This window comes from Nelumbo nucifera, chromosome 4, assembly GCF_055504915.1.
Source record: "Nelumbo nucifera cultivar China Antique chromosome 4, China Antique-T2T, whole genome shotgun sequence".
NCBI lineage: Eukaryota > Viridiplantae > Streptophyta > Magnoliopsida > Proteales > Nelumbonaceae > Nelumbo > Nelumbo nucifera.
Genome location: NC_142652.1, coordinates 60438078 through 60459915, shown reverse-complemented (window position 1 = coordinate 60459915; position 21838 = coordinate 60438078). Strand labels below are relative to the sequence as shown.

The window sequence follows — 21838 nt, the reverse complement described above, 5'->3', positions numbered from 1 at the left end:
GAATCTGGAAGAGAAAAAAAGAGGAAGCGGTCTCAACACATCAAAAGAAGAGAGGAAGCAGTTTCAACATGCTAGAGATGGAGAGGAAGAATCCGAATCCAAGAGAGAGGAAGGCTTAGTTGCTGCACTTGTCTTCGACCTCCAAAGGCTAAAATTTTCTTGTTATTCTATTCATTCTTTGATGTGTTCTTGTTGTGTTTCCCCTTTAATTTTCTTGAGTATGTTGACTTTAAAGATGTCTAGCTAAATTTTCTTAGCTAGGGTTTAGATGGATTTTGATCTTAAGATTATATAGTTACTTGCTTAATTCAATTGAAGACCTTTATTATTTGCATGAGGAATTTTTATTGTTGTGCTTAATGCTTTAAAAAAATTAGCCAATCTTTTAATGATTTGATGATTCATGCATAACTGACCAAAGGATTGTTATGAATTAAATCCCTAAGCAATAAAAATCACATGTTAGACTATGATTTCGAAAGATGATTAACTCATGTGTGGAAATCATGGAAGCTTAATGAGTCAAATCCCCTTCTACGATTAGAGGTTTCCAAAGAACTTAATGCTTATTTTTCCTTTTGACAACCACTTAGAAATTTGATGGTAGAATTGGATTAATATGACTTGAGAAAGCTTATTAATTAATTTAGGAAAATCCACCATCACATGCAAATAACTTTAATATACCTTAGGGTAATTTCGGTCTTGAGTTGGATTAAATGGGTAATTATAAACCTTGATCTAATGAAATATAAACCCTAGCTGCATTCATCCATCGATTAAGTTTTTGTTATGTTCTTGGATAGCATTAATTCTTTTAGTTTGTATTCATTCAATTGATTCACGAGTTCAACTTAGGTTAGTTTAAAATTGATTTGGTATTGTGATCTAGTCTTTGTGGGATCAACACTTTTCTCATCATTATACGCACATTTGACTAAGGTACACTTGCTTGAATTAACTGTGCATAAATTACACAAGTTTTTGGCGCCATTGCCGGGGACTAGTTTATTTCATATCAAAACTATCTGAATTACCCTTAGATTGAACATCTATTTGTTTTTATTTTCGGATTTAAAATGTTCCATTTTAATTTCTGTTGGGTTCGGCTTTATAAAATTTTTTAGGAAAATTTTAATTTTGTTTTCTTTCTTTTTCTTTTCTTTGAAGGTTCCTAGTGCATGACACGCACTAGGGGTGGAGAATTAATACCCCTTGATCAAGAAATCGAAAGGACTTTGAAAAAGCAAATGAGGAAGAGAAAGAACAAGATGGCTCAAGACCAAAATAATCCAAGAACATTGATCTCCTATGCTATACCTACTCTGGATGGTACTACATCAAGCATTAGGAGGCCGAATGTGCAAGCAAACAATTTCGAGATTAAGCCTGCAATTATTCAGATGATTCAGATGAGTGTGCAATTTTCTAGCCCCAATGATGACCATAACTCTCATATTGCTAATTTTCTTGAAATATGTGATACTTTTAAGCATAATGGAGTTAGTGATGATGTTATTAGACTTAGGTTATTTCATTTCTCCTTAAGGGAAAAAGCAAAAGATTGGCTTAACTCTCTTCCTGCAAGTTCGATTACTACATGGGATGACTCGGCACAAAATTTTTTATCTAAGTATTTTTCACCTGCTAAAACGACTAAATTATGGAATGACATAACAACTTTTTCTCAATTTGATAATGAAACCTTATATGAGTCATGGGAGAGATTTAAGGAACTGCTTAGGAAGTATCCTCACCATGGTCTACCTGTTTAGATGCAAATGCAAACTTTTTATAGTGGCATTAATCAATCTAATCGTTCAATGTTAGATGCAGCTGCAAGTGGTACCCTTATGAGAAAAACTCCCAAAGAAGCATATGAACTTTTGGAGGAGATGGCGGCCAATAGCTATCAATGGGGTAATGAGAGAGCAAATAAAAAGGGAGTTAGAATTTATAATGTTGATTCTATCACTGCTTTATCGGCTCAACTTGCTGCATTAAATAAGAAATTAGAAAATTTGGGGGTTTCAGCTATGAGTGTTTCTTCTGTTCCCTTCCCTTCTTATGAGCTTTGTGGGCAAGGGGGACACACTAGTGTAGACTATCAAGTAGGAAATCCATTTTCTTCTTCTTCCGAACAAGCTAATTTTGTTTCTTATGGTGACAACATGTCCAATTTCAATCCCTACTCCAACACTTACAATCCAGGATGGAGAAGCCATCCAAATTTTTCTTGGAGTAATAACCAACAAAGAGCACCTCCTGGCTTTCAGCAACAATAACAACAAAATCCATAAGAGAAGAAGCCAAATTTAGAGGATATGATGGCAAAATTTAGCAACAGTATGAAGGCAAGAATTCCAAGGGTTGGAAAATCAAATTGGACAACTTGCTCAAGCAATTTCGGCAAGACCACAAGGAGGATTACCTAGCAATACTGAGAAGAATCCCAAGGAACAAGTAAAGGCCATCACTCTGTGAAGTGGAAAAGAACTTAGGAAACAAGAAAAAGATGATGAGCATGTAAAAGAGGAAGAAAGCCGAAACCTTGAAGCCAAAGAACGAGACTACGAGTCATCAATGGAGAAAAAGGGAAGTTCTTCTACTCTTAATTTAAAATCCTACAAATCCCCTCTTCCTATTCCTAAAATATTTCTTAAGGCTAACTTGGATAACCAATTTGCTGAATTTCTAGAGATGTTTCAAAAGTTGCATATTAACATTCCTCTTCTTGATGCTATTTATCAGATGCCAAGTTATGCCAAATTCTTGAAGGAAATAATTTTAAACAAAAGAAAGTTTGAGGAATTTGAGATGGTAAAACTTAATGAGGAATGCTCAACAATCTTACAAAATAAATTACTTCCAAAACTCAAGGATCTAGGGAGCTTCTCTATTCCATGCACCATTGGCGAAATTAATTTCGATAAGGCTTTATGTGATCTTGGTGCAAGCACTAATTTGATGTCTTTTTCTGTCTTCAAGAAGCTTGGATTAAGGGAGCCAACACCTATCACTGTTTCTCTACAATTGGCTAATAGAAGTATCAAATATCCAAGGGGAATAGTGGAAGATGTTTTGGTAAAAATAAATAAATTTATTTTTCCTGTTGACTTTATTGTTTTGGACATGGAAGAAGATTATGATATGCCCCTAATTTTTGGGAGACATTTTCTTGCCACAGGAAGAGCTTTAATTGATGTCCAACAAGGAAAACTTAACCTTAGAATTAATGATGTGGAAGTTATTTTTGATGTGTTTAAGGCTATGAAACATTCCAATGATGAAAAAGAAGTCTTAATGGTAGATTGCATTGATGATTTGGCAGAAGAAAATTTCATGCATTTAGGTTAGATGGTCCTATAGAAAATTGCATTGCTAACTCTTTTGATGTGAAGGAACAAATTTTAGATGAAGCATAAGGAGGCCATAGGCTATTTGGGAGAAAAGCAAAGAGAATTCGTGACAAAAAGAGAAGAATTTTTTCCTTTGGATATTTCTTCCTCTTCTTCAAAAGCTAAGCCATCAATCGAGAAGCCTCCTACTCTTGAACTTAAACCTCATCCTTCGCATTTAAAATATGTTTATTTGGGGAATTCATCTACCTTACCTATGATTATTTCATCTTACTTGACAGGTCTTGAAGAAGAAAAGTTGATAAGGGTGCTTAGGGAACACAAAATGGTGATTGGATGGAGCATTGGTGACATTCAAGGAATAAGTCCATCAGTTTGCATGCACAAAATCATAATGAAATATGGATTCAAGCCTATGGTGCAGCCCCAAAGGAGGTTAAATCCTAATATGAAAGAGTTAGTAAAGAAAGAGGTGATAAAATGGCTTGATTCAGGTATTATCTTTCTTATCTTTGATTTTTCTTGCTTAAGTCCTGTGCAAGTTGTGCCAAAAAAGGGTGGGATCACTGTAGTCGAAAATAAAAATAATGAATTAATCCCTATAAGGACAGTAACGGGTTGGAGGGTATGTATCAACTATAGGAAATTAAATGATGTTACTAGAAAATATCATTTCCCCCTTCCCTTTATTGATCAAATAGTTGAAAAACTTGCTGGTCAAGAATTTTATTATTTTCTTGATGGTTATTCTGGTTATCACCAAATTCCCATTGCTCCTGAAGACCAAGAGAAAACTACTTTTACATGCCCTTATGGAACATTTGCATTTAGGAGAATGCCTTTTGGTTTGTGCAATGCCCTTGCTACTTTTCAAAGATGCATGATGTCTCTATTTTCTGATTTCATTGATGATTTTATGGAGATATTTATGGATGACTTCTTTGTTTTTGGATCTTCATTCGATGCATGCTTGCATAGTTTGTCCTTGGTGCTTAAAAGATGTAAGGAATCTAACATTATTCTTAATTGGGAAAATGTCATTTTATGGTCATGGAAGGAATTGTTTTCGGCCACAAAGTATCTTCTAAAGGTATTGAAGTGGATAGAGATAAAATTGAATTAATTGAAAAAATTCCCCCTCCAAAATCGTTGAAAGAAGTTAGAGGATTTTTGGGACATGTAGGTTTTTATAGAAGGTTAATTAAGGACTTCTCTAAAATTGTTAGGCCTCTAACCAATCTTTTAGTGAAGGACACACCGTTTGTGATTGATAGTGCTTGTTTGCATGCATTTAATTGTTTAAAAGAGACATTGATCCAAGCTCCCATAGTTTCGGCCCCCATATGAAATTTGCCTTTTAAGATCATGTGTGATGCAAGTGATGATGCTTTAAGTGCAGTTTTAGGACAAAGAATAGACAAGAAATTTCATACTATTTATTATGCAAGTAGAACCATGAATGATGCACAAAGAAATTATACAACAATTGAAAAGGAACAACTTGCTGTAATATTTTCTATTGAAAAATTTAGACCTTATTTGATCTTGTCTAAAGTGATTGTCTATACTGACCATTCTGCATTGAAGTATTTACTTGCTAAAAAAGATGCAAAACCTAGGTTGATAAGATGGGTTTTATTTTTGCAAGAATTTGACCTAGAAATCAAAGACAAGAAAGGCATCGAAAACATGGTAGTTGATCACTTGTCTAGATTGGACGAGGAGTATGTGGAGAGCATAGATGAACACCCTTTGCATGATGAATTTCCTGATGGGAAATTATGTTTTGTGCATGATAATGATGAACTGTGGTATGCTGAGTTTGCTAATTTTCTTATAGGTGATGAGTTGCTCCGTAACATTTCTTTTCATCAAAAGAAGAAATTTTTATCTGATGTAACGCACTATCTTTGGGAGGAACCGCATCTATACAAGATTTGTGCAAATGGCATGGGGAGAAGATGCATATCAAAGGAAGAGGTGCGGAGTATACTTAGTTTTTGTCATGACAAAGAAGCAGGTGGATACCATGGACCATCCAAGATGGCGGCGAAGGTTTTACAAAATGGATTTTATTGGCCTACATTATTCAAGGATGCCTATACCTATGTAAGTTCTTGTGATTTATGGCAACGGACATGTAATATATCAAGGAAAAATGAGATGCCCTAAACAATCTTCTTATTTGTGATATTTTTTATGTTTGGGGCATTGATTTCATGGGTTATTTTCCAAAATCCTTCAATGAGTATATACTTGTTGTTGTTGATTATGTGAGTAAATGGGTGGAAGCAATTGCATGTCCCATTAATGATGTTAATATTGTAACCAAATTCTTGAAAAAAATATTTTTACTAGATTTCGTACACTGAGGGCTATCATTAGTGATGGAGGTAAACACTTTTGCAATAAACAGTTTGATAATTTATTAATTAAATATGGTGTTACCCATAAGATTGCTACCCCCTATCATCCCCAAACTAGTGGACAAGTAAAAATTTCAAATAGGGAATTGAAAGGTATTTTGGAAAATACTATGAGCTTATCTAGGAAGGATTGGTCAATAAAATTGGATGATGCACTTTGGGCCTATAGGACAGCTTTCAAAACACCCATTGGAATGTCTCCTTATAGGTTGGTGTTTGGTAAGACATGTCACCTCCCTGTCGAATTAGAGCATAAAGCATATTGGGCAATGAATCTGCTTAACTTTGATTTGCAAATTGCAAGTGAACAAAGAAAGATGCGGTTGAATGAACTTGAAAAATGGCGGCACCAAGCTTATGAGAATTGTAGAATTTATAAAGAAAGAACCAAGGCATGGCTTGATGCACACATTAAAAAGAAAGAGTTCACAATTGGAGACAAGGTTCTTTATAATTCTAGATTGAATCTTTTTCTCGGCAAACTAAAGTCAAGATGGAGTGGTCCGTATATAGTAACTAGAGTTATTCCTTATGGTGCAATTGAAGTATCTAATGAAACTAAGGGGACTTTCAAAGTCAATGGGCAAAGATTGAAGCCTTACATTGATGATGGACAAAATCCTTTCTTCAATTCCACCATTCACTTGAAGGATCCATGAAAATAGAAACATAGTCAAGCTAACAACTATAACTTAAAACTATACTTTTCATTTGTGCATTTTAGGATTTCTAGTTGTTTCATGTTTCTTTATTTCCTTTTAAGTTTTGTTTTAATTTTTGCTTTCTCTTGTTATTGCTGTTTCTTTCTTCTCTTTTGATTGATGAAAGGTAGGTTGCAATTTTGATGTCTATGGACAGGAAATTTTAGCATGTATAGCTGAAACCAAGACCAACTCAAAAGGAAGTTTCTTTCCCTTCTTTTTGCTCTTTAATTTACTTAACGTTGAGGACAATGTTAAATTTAAGTTTGGGGGGGAGGAGATTGCAATTTTTGTGAACCCGAGTGCATGAGCATGGTATGATTGCACCAAAAATTTTTTTCGAAATATGCTTTTAGCTTAAGTTTGTGATGGCTGAATTTTTCTTGATGACTAAAAGCCTATGATAAATTCTTGATTGAAGTCGAATATGATTAGAAAAGGAAGATAAATGCTAATCCTGAGAATTGATTGATTCTCGTGTTAACTCTATTGTATCATGAAAGTTAAAATTCTTGAGCACATTATGCCTTGATCTTGTGAATTGTGTGCAACTTGGCGAATGATTATGTGATCTATATGGAACAATATGATCATTATGTGATATTCTAGAACTTTTTTGATTAGCCTTTGAGGCGAAATCCTAGATAACATATTACTTTGGAGATGTTTTAGGCCATATTTGGATCGTTTGAGCCTTTTTCTAGCCAACCTTGATATATTTCAATCCTTAGTTACCCTTTTAACCTTTTCAAAAGAATGGCATATGCAAAGCATATGATTAGCCACTATTCAAATTATTTTCTTTAACATTCATTGTACTTAACCTGTCAAACCCGAAAAACCATGATCTACCCTTCAAGAGAGCTTAATTTTGCACAATGATGTTGATGAATAAAAAAATGGAAGATGAAAAAAAAAAGAAAAAAAAATGTTGAGAAAGAAAGAAAAGAGGCTTCAGAAATATATCATGAGCCTAAAATTATGTGCTGAAAATTTTATTCACTACCCAAGAAGATCAAAAGATATAAGTTTTGGGTTGTAATACATGTGAAAAATAAAGAATATGGGGATATCTAGAGAGTACATTTATATGTACATATCCTTCTATACTCTCTTGCTTTGTAATTCGTTATCCTTTCTTTGTTAGCCCCTACCTAGGCTTCACATTACAAGCATAATAAAGACCTATTGATCTAAAGTTTTATGATTATCTACATCAGTGGAGAAGGACTATGAAGAGAAAGCCTATGGAATATCCAAAATTTTCAAAAATCCATTGGTTTGCATAATTTGAGGTAAGAAGCATGCATGACACTTGAAAATTCACAAAGCACATACACACACATTTCAATTTTCATGATGAGATTTTGTTAGCATAAGATTCATGATAATTCTTGGATGGTATTTTAAATGCTTTCTAAGTTATATACCTTATACAATCTTTGAGGCATTTACTTTGAAAAATCAAGATAAGCAAAGCATGACCAATTCATGAACTTAAGTATGATTTTAATCATATTTTGATCGAGGACGATCAAAAGCTAAGTTTGGGGGTATTTGATAAGCCTATTTTTGTACATATTTTCATACGTCTAACTTGATGATTTTGATAATAATGTTTTTGGAATTAGCATGGTATTGCATTAATTATGACGAAATTGTCTTGCAAGATAATTTGGAGCTTAATTGTGCAATTTTAAGGAGGAATTCGGTTTAATTGATCAAGATAATCATAGTGGAAGGACCATGCAACAATGATGCTCCATGATGTAGCCATGAAGGAGAGAATCCATTGAAATCGGATTTGATATGTATGCACAAAAATCGAGAAATTTCCTATTTTGATGTAGTTCCCGTATTTTGGGCATAACTTTTTGTCTACAACTCGGATTGAGGTGATCACTCAACCAAAATCCGCCGCCAACCAAGTGAAATTCGAGTTACAAGTTTTGGGTTTGGCAGTTAGCAATGCAGAAGAGATAGGATTTCAATTGAGATAAAGACTAAGAGACCTAATTTGTATTGAATTAGGAGTCTGCATTGAGAAGAAATTGAGGGGAGGCTGAACTATAAAAAGGACCATAGACTCAAAGCAAGGGGACACATCTTTAGAGAGAATTTGGAAGAGAAAAAAGAGGAAGCGGTCTTAGTACATCAGAAGAAGAGAGGAAGCAGTTTCAGCACGCTAGAGATGGAGAGGAAGAATCCGAATCCAAGAGAGAGGAAGGCTTAGTTGCTGCACTTGTCTTCGACCTCCAAAGGCTAAAATTTTCTTGTTATTCTATTCATTCTTTGATGTGTTCTTGTTGTGTTTCCCCTTTAATTTTCTTGAGTATGTTGACTTTAAAGATGTCTAGCGAAATTTTCTTAGCTAGGGTTTAGATGAATTTTGATCTTAAGATTATATAGTTACTTGCTTAATTCAATTGAAGACCTTTATTATTTGCATGAGGAATTTTTATTGTTGTGCTTAATGCTTTAAAAAAATTAGCCAATCTTTTAATGATTTGATGATTCATGCATAACTGACCAAAGGATTGTTATGAATTAAATCCCTAAGCAATAAAAATCACATGTTAGACTATGATTTCGAAAGATGATTAGCTCATGTGTGGGAGTCATGGAAGCTTAGTGAGTCAAATCCCCTTCTACGATTAGAGGTTTCCATGTGTGGGAGTAATGGAAGCTTGGCTATAAATAGCCTTGCCTAGGAAGAAAGAGCTCTTCATTTTTGGAGAATCACATTGCAAGAAGCTCTCACACACCAACACTTGAGGATTGCAAGCAACTACAAGTTCCTACAAACTTCAACAACTTTAAGATCAAGAGAGAAGAAAGAAGGGAAAAGCTTCTTAGTTCTCTACAACTCATTGGACTCAAGCTCTCTAAAGAAGATCAATCCACCACAAAAGGGCCCTTCTTAGAGAAGAATCCTTCACAACCGATCAAGCACGAAGCCCGGAGTGAAGAAATCTACATCAAATCTCCCAAAGAACCAAAATCAAGGAAATCTACATCAACACTTCAAGAAGTATGAGAAACACACCAATGGCCCTCATCTTCACCAAATTCGACCGTCAATTAGAGGTTGCTCATGTTTTCGAGCAGAAATCAAAGAGAGTTCATTCCTTTGTTTGTTTTCTTTATTACAAATTTATTTTTGTAATTTGTCTCCATATTTTGTGCTAATTGAAATACATGAAATTTGTGTCATCAAATTTCTGGCACGCCCGGTGGGATGTGATGTGAATAAAAATTATCATATTTTTATCCCCAAATATTCATTCTTTTACACTTAATTAACACTTAATTGGACTCATTACTCTTGTATTTCGATTCAGAGCAAGCAATAAGGTGACAGGAGGGAAACAAGGCTAATCGGATGATTTTGCACAGTTTCAGCACCGTTCAGTAATCTGGGAATAACTCTCACATCTAGACGCCGATTGGGATGATCCAAGATGAACCAAAAAGATAAGGGAGAACTCCACAACTTTCATGTTTTGGGTTTTGACAGATTCGGTCTGCATCGAGTTCAAAATCGGCCCAAAGTCGAACCAAATTCGTAGTAAAGCCCAATTCACAGCTGAAGCCTAATTCGCATAAAAGCCTTGTAGTATCCCAATTTATTAAAGAAACCCAACTCGAATTCAAGAATAAAGAGTCCTATCAGATTTAAATTTCAATTGTAATTCTAGAAAGATAAAAGATTGAGATTACTAGATAGGATAGGATAGGATTAGATCTAATTAGGACTTTCTATTTTTAAGAAAGAACTCCTAAGAGGAGTTGGACACAACCCCTCCTCCTAAAGCTATATAAAGGGGGGGGGGGACTAGCTTTAGGCTTGAAGCATTCAAGCCTTCTCTAAAGCAATCAAGGAGACATCATCAAAGAAAGCTTCAAGAAAGAGGTCAGCTCCAAGAAGGAGAAAAGGAGGAAGTCGGCTGCAAGGAGAAGACAAGATCTCAGCTTCAAGGGCGACATCATGAGTTCTTTCTTACCCCTTGTTTGTTTTATTTCTTTTATCATGAATTAATTTATTTGTAGCTAGGGCTGTGGGAAGCCTAACCACGACAATGAATTGATTTTTATTCTGATTTATCCAAGATTGTTATTTTCATGTTGACTATGAGTTGTTATGCATAATGCGATTAAGAGCTTGGCCACCTCTTAATTGATTTGGTTTATGTGAATGAATCGAGAGAGGAATTCACATAATCGACTGAATAATTCATAGTGTGAATTGAATGGTATATAGAGATATATATACATGATTCATCTGACAATATAAGTTTTTCATAGAACTTAATGCATTTCTATCATGAAAACTCTAATCAAGAGATCGAAGGGTTACTTGATAGAGGTAGATTTGATATATCCTGAGAGGGAATATTAAATAAATTTAGAAAAACTTCAGCTTATGAAAATAATAAATTATCTTGGTTAATCTAATAAATTGATATCCATTGGAAGGGTTAGGAGGACCAATTGTCCTAGCGCTTCCAATTAGATCGTTGCAAGTTTTGTCATTGATTGCCCTTATTTTTATTTCTTTTTCTTCTATTCTTAAATTTCAGTAGTTCCTATTCTTAGATCTGAAATTCGGTTGTCCAAATAATTGAGGAAGGCTATAGTTCTAATACTTATTTTGTTAAATCCTCGTGGGAACGATATCTTTATACTACTTGATAACTAGTGCACTTGCTAGGGTTATATAATTATAGATATCAAGTTTTTGGCACCGCTGCCGGGGATTTAATCCTAAAATAATATTAGAACTTGTTAACCTTGGTTAATTTGGATTTTACTCTTTATTTAATTTGTTCAAATTCTTGCTGTGTTCAGATTAGTTAGTGTATGACACGCACTAGAGGCGAAGAACTAGCAAAATTTGACCCTGAAATAGAGAGAACCATTCGCATACTGCAAAGAGTCAACAAAAGTAATGAGAAAGAGAGGGTTGAAAGAGGTGAACCAGCAGAAGAAGTTGAGGAAGAGATGGCAGACGAAGCAAATCGAACTCTTTTGGACTATGCTTGTCCAACAATTGATGGGGCTACTTCTAGCATTTGCAGGCCAACAATCCAAGCCAATAATTTTGAGATCAAGCCTGCGATCATCCAAATGATCCAAACGAGTATTCAGTTTAGTGGGTTGTCGAGTGATGATCCTAATGCACATATCGTTAACTTCCTGGAAATATGCGACACATTCAAGCATAATGGAGTTAGCGATGATGCTATTAGGCTTAGACTTTTTCCATTCTCATTACGTGATAGAGCTAAGGATTGGCTTAACTCACTCCCTGCAGGAAGTATCACTACTTGGAACGACTTGACTCAAAAATTTTTGGCTAAGTATTTTCCTCCCTCTAAAATAGCAAAATTGATCAATGATATCACTACTTTTGTTCAACTAGAGAGGGAATCTTTGTATGAAGCGTGGGAACGATTTAAAGAGATGCTTAGGAAGTGTCCTCACCATGGAATACCAGTTTGACATCAACTTCAAACTTTTTATAATGGTATCACTCCATCTAATCGCTCCATTATTGATGCAGCTGCAGGAGGCACAATCATGAAGAAAACTCCAGAGGAAGCCTATGATCTAGTGGAAGAGATGATATCAAATAGCTACCAATGGAATAATGACAGAGCTGATCGAAGGGGAGTGCTTCATATAGATTCTTTTTCAGCTTTATCTGCTCAGCTTGCTAGTTTGAATAAAAAATTAGACAATCTTAGTGTTATAGCAATAAATATGTCATCTTGTAATCCATGTGATCTTTGTGGCCAATTGGGACATATAAATTCTGATTGTCAGGTAGGTAATCCTTTTGCTTCACATGAAAGTGCTAATTTTGTTCCTCATGGTGGCAGGTCAAATTTCAATCCTTATTCAAATACATACAACCCAGGGTGGAGGAGTCATCCAAATTTTTCATGGAATAACAATCAACAAAAAGCACCCATGGGATTTCAACAACAGCCGCCCCCACAAGAGAATAAGGGAAATTTAGAGGACATGATTTCTAAGTTCATTAATACTGCTGAAGCAAAGTTCCAAGATCACGAAAGGAGATTCTTAAATCAAGAGGCATCTATTAAGAACTTAGAAGTTCAAGTGGGGCAGATTGTGAGCATGCTGTCAGAAAGAAGAGAGGGACGATTGCCTAGCAATATAGAGAAGAACCCAATGGAGCAAGTGAACGCCATTGCCTTAAGAAGTGGAAAGACTATTGGCGAGATTAATGATGATGATCAAAAAGTTGAGGTAGCCGATTCACAAATGGAGATCGAAGAGAGTACACCTACACTAAATTTAGATGCCACTAAACTTCCTCTCCCCTACCCTAAAAGAGTTTTGAAAGATAACTTGGATAAACAATTTGAAACATTTTTAGAGGTGTTTAGAAAAATACATATTAACATTCATCTTCTTGATGTATTGTCGCAGATGCCAAACTATGCCAAATTCTTGAAAGAGGTCATGTCAAATAAAAGGAAATGGGAGGAATGCAAAATGGTGAAACTAAACGAAGAGTGCTAAACAATTCTTCAAAATAAATTGCCCCCAAAGCTCAAGGACCCAGGGAGTTTTTCTATTCCTTGCACCATAGAAGATACTGAGTTTGAAAAAGCTTTATGCGATTTAGGTGCCAGTATAAATCTAATGCCATATTCTATTTTTGAAAAACTTGGATTGCATGAACTAACACCTACTACTATTACCTTGTAATTAACTGATAGAAGTATTAAATATCCTAGGGGAATAGTAGAAGATGTTTTAGTCTAAGTAGGCAATTTTATTATTCCTGCTGACTTCATTGTGTTGGATATGGAGGAAGATAGGATAATGCCTTTGATTTTAGGGAGACCTTTTCTTACTACTGGTAATGCTTTAATTGATGTGCAAAAAGGTCTACTTACTCTTAGAATAAATGGTGAAGAAGTGGTGTTTAATGTATTTAAAACCATGAAATATCCCAACACAATTGAACATGAAATATATGCAATAAATTGCATTGATGTTTGGGCAGCTGAAATTAACGCATCTAAATTAGATGATCCTTTAGAAAGCTGCATTCTTAATTCTTGTAAAAGCGTACAGGTCTTGGATGAGGAAGTTAAGGAGGTATTGAACTATTTGGAGGCCGGTCAGGAAGGGTGCAAGCCAAGACAAGGAAAATTTTTACCATTGGATGGACCGACCTCTACCAAGCAATTGCGACCTTCCATTGAAACACCTCCATCTCACACAAAACTCCTCCCATCTATTGTGCAGGCCCCTATTCCAGATTTAAATCCACCCATGATGGATGAGAGGGGAAAACATCGGAAGTTGCAACTACAAGACCTGGAGGATCTGGTTTATGATTAAAAACAGGGAAGTTTGTTATTCTTTTTTTTTTCTCTTATTGTTTTTATAGTTAAGTTATTTCCACCTTTTCTTTTTACCTTACAGTGAAGACAATACATAGAGTAAGTGTGGGGGGGAGAATATAGGATTTTATTTCAGTTCAAAAAAAAAAGAAAATCAAAACCTCAACTCTTTTGAAATCAATTAAAACAATGTTCTAGGAAAATTCTTGTGAACCTAGTAATGAGGTACGATCAAGGAGTACATGACTTATCTGAAGCCATTTCCAGTTAAGCTAGTCCTAAATTCAGGTTTAAGTAAATGGGGTAGTTGTTTTACCATTGCTACAATTGGCATGATGGAGCATAAAATGCACCTACCAACCAAGTAATTCAATAGTAGGATGGAGCATAAAATGCACCTACTAACTAGCAAATTCAACAGTAGGACAGAGCATAAAATGCACCTACTAGCTAGTAAATTCAACAGTAGGACGGAGCATAAAATGCACCTACTAGCCAGCAAATTCAACAGTAGGACGGAGCATAAAATGCACCTACTGGCCGAGTGATCCAAAAGTGAGACGGAGCATAAAATGCACTCACTCCCGATAAAAAGAAAAAAAAAGAAAATAAAAGAGAGGTTTCCCCTTATTTACTACCTGTATTGCAATAGCAAAAATTGGATTGACTGATGAATGAGTCATGTATGACTTGGTTGTGTTAATTTAACAGTTTGCAATAGTTAACCTAGAATATTTGTGGAGAAAGATGAAGGAGAGTTGAGTTTAAAGATTTGAAGGATAGTTAGTTTGTTCTTGTTTTATTTTTGCTTGAATTTTGTCTTGCCCGAGGACGGGCAAAGCTTAAGTGTGGGAGGATTTGGTGTGAATAAAAATTATCATATTTTTATCCCTAAATATTCATTCTTTTAGACTTAATTAACACTTAATTGGACTCATTACTCTTGTATTTCGATTCAGGGCAAGCAATAAGGTGACAGGAGGGAAACAAGGCTAATCAGATGATTTTGCACAGTTTCAGCACCGTTTAGTAATCTGGGAATAACTCTCACATCTGGATGCCGATTGGGATGATCCAAGATGAATCAAAAAGATAAGGGAGAACTCCACAACTTTCATGTTTTGGGTTTTGACAGATTCGGTCTGCATCGAGTTCAAAATCGGGCCTGAAGAACCAAATTCGTAGTAAAGCCCAGTTCACAACTGAAGCCCAATTCGCATAAAAGCCTTTTAGCAGCCCAATTTATTAAAGAAGCCCAACTCGAATTCGAGAATAAAGAGTCCTATCAGATTTAAATTTCAATTGTAATTCTAGAAAGATAAAAGATTGAGATTACTAGATAGGATAGGATAGGATTAGATCTAATTAGGACTTTCTATTTTTAAGAAAGAACTCCTAAGAGGAGTTGGACACAACCCTCCTCCTAAAGCTATATAAAAGGGAGGGGGGGGGACTAGCTTTAGGCATGAAGCATTCAAGCCTTCTCTGAAGCAATCAAGGAGACATCATCAAAGAAAGCTTCAAGAAAGAGGTCAGCTCCAAGAAGGAGAAAAGGAGGAAGTTAGCTGCAAGGAGAAGACAAGATCTCAGCTTCAAGGGTGACATCATGAGTTCCTTCTTACCCCTTGTTTGTTTTATTTCTTTTATCATGAATTAATTTATTTATAGCTAAGACTGTGGGAAGCCTAACCACGACAATGAATTGATTTTTATTCTAATTTATCCAAGATTTTTATTTTCATATTGACTATGAGTTATTATGCATAATGCGATTAAGAGCTTGGCCACCTCTTAATTGATTTGGTTTATGTGAATGAATCGAGAGAGGAATTCACATAATCAACTGAATAATTCATAGTGTGAATTGAATGGTATATAGAGAGTTAGCTACTCGAGCTCATGACTTGGAGATCCAGATAACCAAGCATGAGAATCCTCAACTAAGTGATCCTCATGAAAAGAAGGAAAAGGACCTTAAGACCTCCTCCTCCTCCAAAGGAAAGTAAGTCATGAAAGCTACCACTACACCAGTTAAGATCTCTGACAAGAAGAAGAAGACGGAGATCAAAGTGAAAAGTCTAGGCCTACTTTGAGGGAACTAGAAGAGAAGGAATATCCATTCCTTAACTTTAATGTTCTAGAAATGCTTAGCCAGCTACTCCAATCGAAGTTGATTGAGCTTCCACCGCCCAAGCGACTTGAAGAGCAAGGACATGTGACCCCAAGTATTGCCAGTACCATCAGATGATAAGTCATCCAACTGAAAAGTGTTTTGTCTTGAAGGACAAAATACTTCATCTTGTAGAACAAGGAAAGATCAAGTTAGATCTTAGTGACAATTTTGCTGCTACTAATGTCACCATGGTGACCTTATGTTCTTTAGACCCAGTACCTCTACAACCCTCTACAGGTTCTTCCTCCTCTACTCAAACTACAGTGAGTGATCAGACCTCAAGGAACTTTGCATCCATAAAAAGGAAATCAACACCATAACACAACTTAGTGGATTCTCCTCAAATTATGGAGACTGGGGGCAATGTAGCTTGACCCCCAACAATGGCATTTCCTATAGCATCCCTCCCAAAGGGGGAAATTCTTGTCCAGTTTATTGTTGATTAAGAGGTAACCATGGTTTATGCCTATCCTGACATGCCAAGGTTCAACAATCCCGACATCCTAACTCTCTAGAACTGATGACTGATGACTTGGATTACTAGGAAGAGTCGTTTGTTTTAGAAGAAGGGTGGTCCACCTTCACCAGCAAGAAATCCAAGGAGAAGGCATGACACCTACCCGAAAGAATCATTTCGAATGGGGGTAAGACAATCTCCATCTACTCTAGTGACTCAGAAACATCTCCTCAAAATGAGATCGGATGGACTGTCGTCTCTTGGCATAAGAACAAGGCTCCTCGTCCCATTGTCCCTACGTCAACTAGACCAAAGTGGACTAGAAGGCGACAAACACACAATGCCTTCAAGAAGAAGAAAGTGCCAAAGAAGAAAGCACCTCAAGTGCCACCAGCTAGTGAGGAGGAAGTGGTTCAATAGCCTCATCCAACTCCAGTAACCCTTCGGGAGTTCATGCCAAGAGAATTTTTTCCAGAGTAGTGTGTAGCAGCATACATGGTGACAATTGACATAGAGGAAACATCACCATCAATAGATGAAGCTTTATCTAATGTGAAAGGATGAGAGATCCATCATGTGGATGGCCGAACCCTGTAGGAAGGTAGGGCAAAATTTCAAAAATTTCCTCTCTCCCATCTGGGAATCACATTCCCTGTTTTAGAAAAACTGCATTTTTCAAGGACCAATCTTGAACCAAGAACTGAACCAGATCAGAACCAAGACAGTAGGAGAGGGATATACCTGATACGAAGATGCAATATCTCCCAATGAAGGTGTTCATGCCCAAAAAAACTCCAAAGACTGCTCCCACTGAAGATGACACAGTGAATGGTGTAGCAGAATCAACAGGGCGTCCAACGAACCGAATTCTTCAGTAAGAATTCGATGGAGGCGGTGAGCACGACTTCTGATCAGCCTTTCTCCAAAGACTAATATCAAGACACCTCTTGATCGTTCCTACAAAAGAAGGAGATCGAATTGGTAGTATGGCAGCAACTAGAGGAAACGCAGGGAGAAGATGGTGCAGTCACAGTGTTGCTGTCTTTCTCTCTGGGTGCTATGAGATCTGATCTCTGAGTAGCTTGGGATGCTAAGGATGAATTGAATGGTTCGGCCCCTCATCCTTTTATAGCCTTAAAGAGAGCTCCTAATCTCATTAGGAGTTTCCTAATCCAAATCTGTATTTGGATAAGGAGTTCTCTTTAAGAGATAAGGATAAGCCCTTATCTTATCTGCAGATTAGATCAACTCTCTCCTAATCTCATTAGGAGGTTTCTAGATCTGAATTCAGATCTGGACTCTCTGAGTGGATAGGGTAAGACCCTATCCTATCTGCTGATTTAATCCCAGATCCATCCCCTTATTTAACTAGTCAAACTAGAACAGTTAAAAATGGGCTTTACGCCCAATAAGTCTAAGTGCTCAAACTACTTCCAACCTGGTGCCCAGTTGAGCTTCTTTGTATGGCATGGGACCCAAACATTGATCTACACATCAGCCACATGGGTTTGGCCCAACCTCTGTTACAAGGCTTGGCCAAATTCACTGAAAAGACAGTGAACCCCCTGAAGCCCATCACATAGACTCCTAATGGGCCCAACACTTACACTAAGTGGTCCCTAGGTCAAGCCACCTTATAAAAACCCAGGGACTGTGGGCAGATGCAATATTAGCCCATTAAACATTACCCTCAATGGTCTTAAACTTAACCTCTCAGCCCATAATGATCATACACTGCCCGACAAGAGAGGACCTCTCCCTCGGCTGCAAGGAACAATGTTGCACTATCTACTCACATGGATCCCGGGAATTAAAACCTTTTGTAAACAATTTGAAATCATAATATATATATATATTTATTTATTTATATCTTTATAAAATATATTTTGCAAAACAAATTTCAACGATTGAAATCGGCTTCCGGCAGTCTTGGTTTCCATCAGAGAGAGTGCATCCCCGATCATTACCTTTGTCCGACAAAGGGGCTGATCCTGTCACTATGATCACCCACTTAGATGAATTCTCGGATTGACCCAACATACCCAGGTTTTGACCCCCACTAAGGATCTCACTGATTGGCATATCAAAGGCAGCCCAATCTGACACCTAGTGCAATATTATAATCGAGTCAGGGGTTAGGTGTAAATTTCCAGTTTTGCCCACTAATCACCAAGGTCCAGGGCAATGCTGGAGATCTGGTCCGGTTCATGGTTTCAAGTAAACCTACACTGCATGTACCTCGGGTCTCACCTTGGTAGCTGAGACAGGCCACCCTAACACTTGGCGGCACATCAGTGTCAACCTTAGCAGGATAAATCTCCCCAGACTTATCCAACGACTGTGAACATTCTAAACTAACACGAGTCTCATTAAGTGTCTAGTTTAAGGGTATTACACAGAAACACACCACAATAACATGAATCAAATATGTACTTTATTCATTTACAATAAATGTCATAATGTACATCAATCTGATTGGAGTTAAGGGCATACACTGTCTAACATGATGAGGACGAAAAATGACACGGATTCTTCAAGAGCACCCCATGTGTGTTGAAGAAGTAAGAAAGCAACTGAAGGAAGTGCCATTCCACTTGAGCCTTACCCAAGCACTACAACTACCACAGAATGTTCGCTTTGCAATGGCGAAGACCCTAATTCTCCCCAACAAGTACCAAAAGGGGACAACTGCGCAGATTGCATGGCAACAATTACCTTCACAAATGAGGATTTACAACTTGGGTCACGTCCACACAATAGACCCTTGTATGTTGCTGGATATGTTTCTGAATAGAAGATGTTACATGTCCTTATTGATTGTGGATCTGCCATCAACATCATGCCAGTCTCTACTATGAAATAGCTTGGGATTAACAAGGATGGATTGCTAATAAGCAAGTTGACAATCCAAGGCTTCAATGAAAAGGGACAACGTGCTGTGGGCATGGTGCGTATTCAGATAGAAATAGGGGACTTGACATCTTTGGCCCTTCTACATATCATTGATGCCAAGACATCCTAACAACTACTTTTGGGACGTCTTTGGTTACATGAGACAGGGGTGGTTCCTTCAACATGGCACCAATGCTTCAAATACTATTGTAATGGAACACAGAGGAAAGTAGTCATTGAGCTAGAGCCTTTCGACAAAGCTGAAGCAAATTTTGCTAATGCAAAGTTCTATGCTGATAAGGTGACAAAGAGCATCTACAAAACTAGCATGCATCTGCTACCTTGCCAATAACTCCACAATCAACTTCCTCTTCTTGTAACTAACCAGCCCCCATGCTTTGTTACACACCAAAGTCAAGGAGAAGGGAAGGGCAACTACCTTTTGAGGTCATGGCTGCACCAAGCACTAAATCAATACCAAGGAGTGACATTGGAGTTCTTGAGAAGGATCTTGTGCTTCCAATCTCCACAGCATCGAAGTCATCAGTCTCTAAACCACCTCTAAAAGGATTTGTTAGAGTTTTACCTACCAATAAAGTAGGGCAACATCAAGAAGGGTGGTTTGACCCCAACACTGAGAAGTTCCTCGAGAAGGTAGGTTATAAAGAAGGTGAAAATCGTCAGTTAGGAACCTTGAGCCTGTCCTTACAAGTGGACAAGCCTATGGCCTAACAAAGATGCAAAGTGCTTTACAAAGTGGAGGCTCCCACATCCCTCAACAAAATCTTTGCTTGGACATACAAGGAAATGCCTGGGCTAGACCCAAAGGTTACTATCCACCACCTCTATATTAAGCACGGGGTACGATCAATCTGAAGGGATGGGAGATCCAACATATGGATGGCTGAACCCTGTAGGAAGGTTGGGCGAAATTTCAAAAATTTCTTTACTCCCATCTAGGAATTTAGAGAACTGCATTTTCAATGTTTTCTTGTAACCAAACCGGACCAAATCTGAAACCAAAATGAGGGAGGGATATACCTAATACAGAATCCATGCAAGAATGCTCCACCCAACGTAGGTGTTCACGCCCAACGAGAGTACCAAATCCTCCCTCCATTGAAGATGACACAACTTAGGGTGAGGCAGGATCAACAGGTAGTTCTTCACCAAGAACTAGTGATTCTTCAACAAGAATCGAATGGGACAGTGAGCACAACTTCTAGATTGTTTCTTCTCACAAGAAACAATATCATGATCCAATCTTGATTATATCCAAGAACTGGAGATCGAACAGGGTGGGGCGGCAAGAGCAGGAAGAAAAAGGGAAGAGGCAAGAGCAATCTAACTGTGTTGTCTTCTCTCTGTATTCAGCGAATGTGTCTTTGGAGGTTCGCCCTGCTCTCTTATTTATACCCTTAAAGAGAAAATTTCCTAATCCCATTAGGAGTTTCCTAATCCAAATCTTTTATTTGGATCTAGACACTTTAAGTGATAAGGATAATCCTTTATCTTATCTCCAGATAAAGATCAGCCTTCCTAATCAAATTAGGAGTTCCTTTGATCCAAATCATTATTTTGATTTGGACTCTTTAAGTGGATAAGGATAATCCCTTATCTTATTTGCTAATCCAAATCCCAGATCCGCTCCTATTAAATAAATCTAATTAACCCAGTTCAAAATGGGTTTTTAGGCCCATTAAGCTTTCAAGCTCACTTCCACTTTAATGATGGCTAGCTTAGCTGTCTTTGTATGGAGTGGGGCCCATATCATTGATCTACACATCAGCCACATGGGTTCAACCTAGCCTCTGTTACAAGGCCTGGCCGAATTCACTACTGAATATAGTAAACCCCTGAGTCCATCACTATGGGCTCTTAATGGGCCCAACATTTACACTAAATGGTCATTGGGTCCAGACATCTTATGAAAACCCAAGGACTGTGGGCATATGCAAGATTAGCCCATCAGGTATAACCCTCAATGGTCTTACACTTAACTTCTTAGCCCATAATGATCAAACACTGTCCGACAAGAGAGGACCTCTCCCTCGGCTGCAAGGTGCAGTGCTACACTCTCTAAGCACATGGATCTCGGGAATTAAAACCTTTTTGCAAACATTTTGAAACCATAATATATATGTATATCTCTATAAATATATTTTGTAAAAAAAAATTTCAACGGTTCAAATCAATTGCCAACAGTTTAGGTTTCCATCAGAGAGAGTGCATCCCCGATCATTCACTTTGTCCGACAAAGGGGATGATCCTGTCACTATGATCACCCACTCAGATGAATTCTCAGACTGTCCCAACATACCCAGGTTTTGACCCCCTCTAAGGATCTCACTGATTGGCATATCAAAGACAACTCAATCTGACACTTAGTGCAGTATCATAATCGAGTCTAGGGATCAGGTGTAACATTCCAGTTTTGCCCATCTA

The 21838-nt window shown here is 37.2% G+C and overlaps 1 protein-coding gene and 2 non-coding genes across 3 annotated transcripts; 1 reads left to right on the top strand and 2 right to left on the bottom strand.

Moving 5' to 3' along the window:
- Positions 1 to 1658: 1658 nt before the first annotated feature.
- Positions 1659 to 1765, bottom strand: LOC148800581 (small nucleolar RNA R71). The gene has a single exon (XR_016071026.1). It is a non-coding gene; the product is annotated as a small nucleolar RNA R71 (small nucleolar RNA).
- An 818-nt stretch (positions 1766 to 2583) lies between these two features.
- LOC148800580 (uncharacterized) lies at positions 2584 to 6444 on the top strand. Its single transcript, XM_088903791.1, has 4 exons — positions 2584 to 3352; positions 3641 to 3853; positions 4915 to 5170; positions 5994 to 6444. The coding sequence occupies exons 1-4, from the start codon at positions 2584 to 2586 to the stop codon at positions 6442 to 6444; spliced, it is 1689 nt and encodes a 562-aa protein (XP_088759917.1).
- A 5427-nt stretch (positions 6445 to 11871) lies between these two features.
- LOC148800579 (small nucleolar RNA R71) lies at positions 11872 to 11978 on the bottom strand. The gene has a single exon (XR_016071018.1). It is a non-coding gene; the product is annotated as a small nucleolar RNA R71 (small nucleolar RNA).
- Between the last annotated feature and the right edge of the window lie 9860 nt (positions 11979 to 21838).

Excerpts from the sequence above, each read along its gene's own strand:
- LOC148800580 (XM_088903791.1), top strand. The coding sequence starts at position 2,584 with ATGGAGAAAAAGGGAAGTTCTTCTACTCTTAATTTAAAATCCTACAAA. Across the intron at positions 3,353-3,640 it reads AGAAAATTTCATGCATTTAG|GTCTTGAAGAAGAAAAGTTG; the intron begins GTTAGATGGTCC and ends CTTACTTGACAG. Across the intron at positions 3,854-4,914 it reads GATAAAATGGCTTGATTCAG|TGATTGTCTATACTGACCAT; the intron begins GTATTATCTTTC and ends TCTTGTCTAAAG.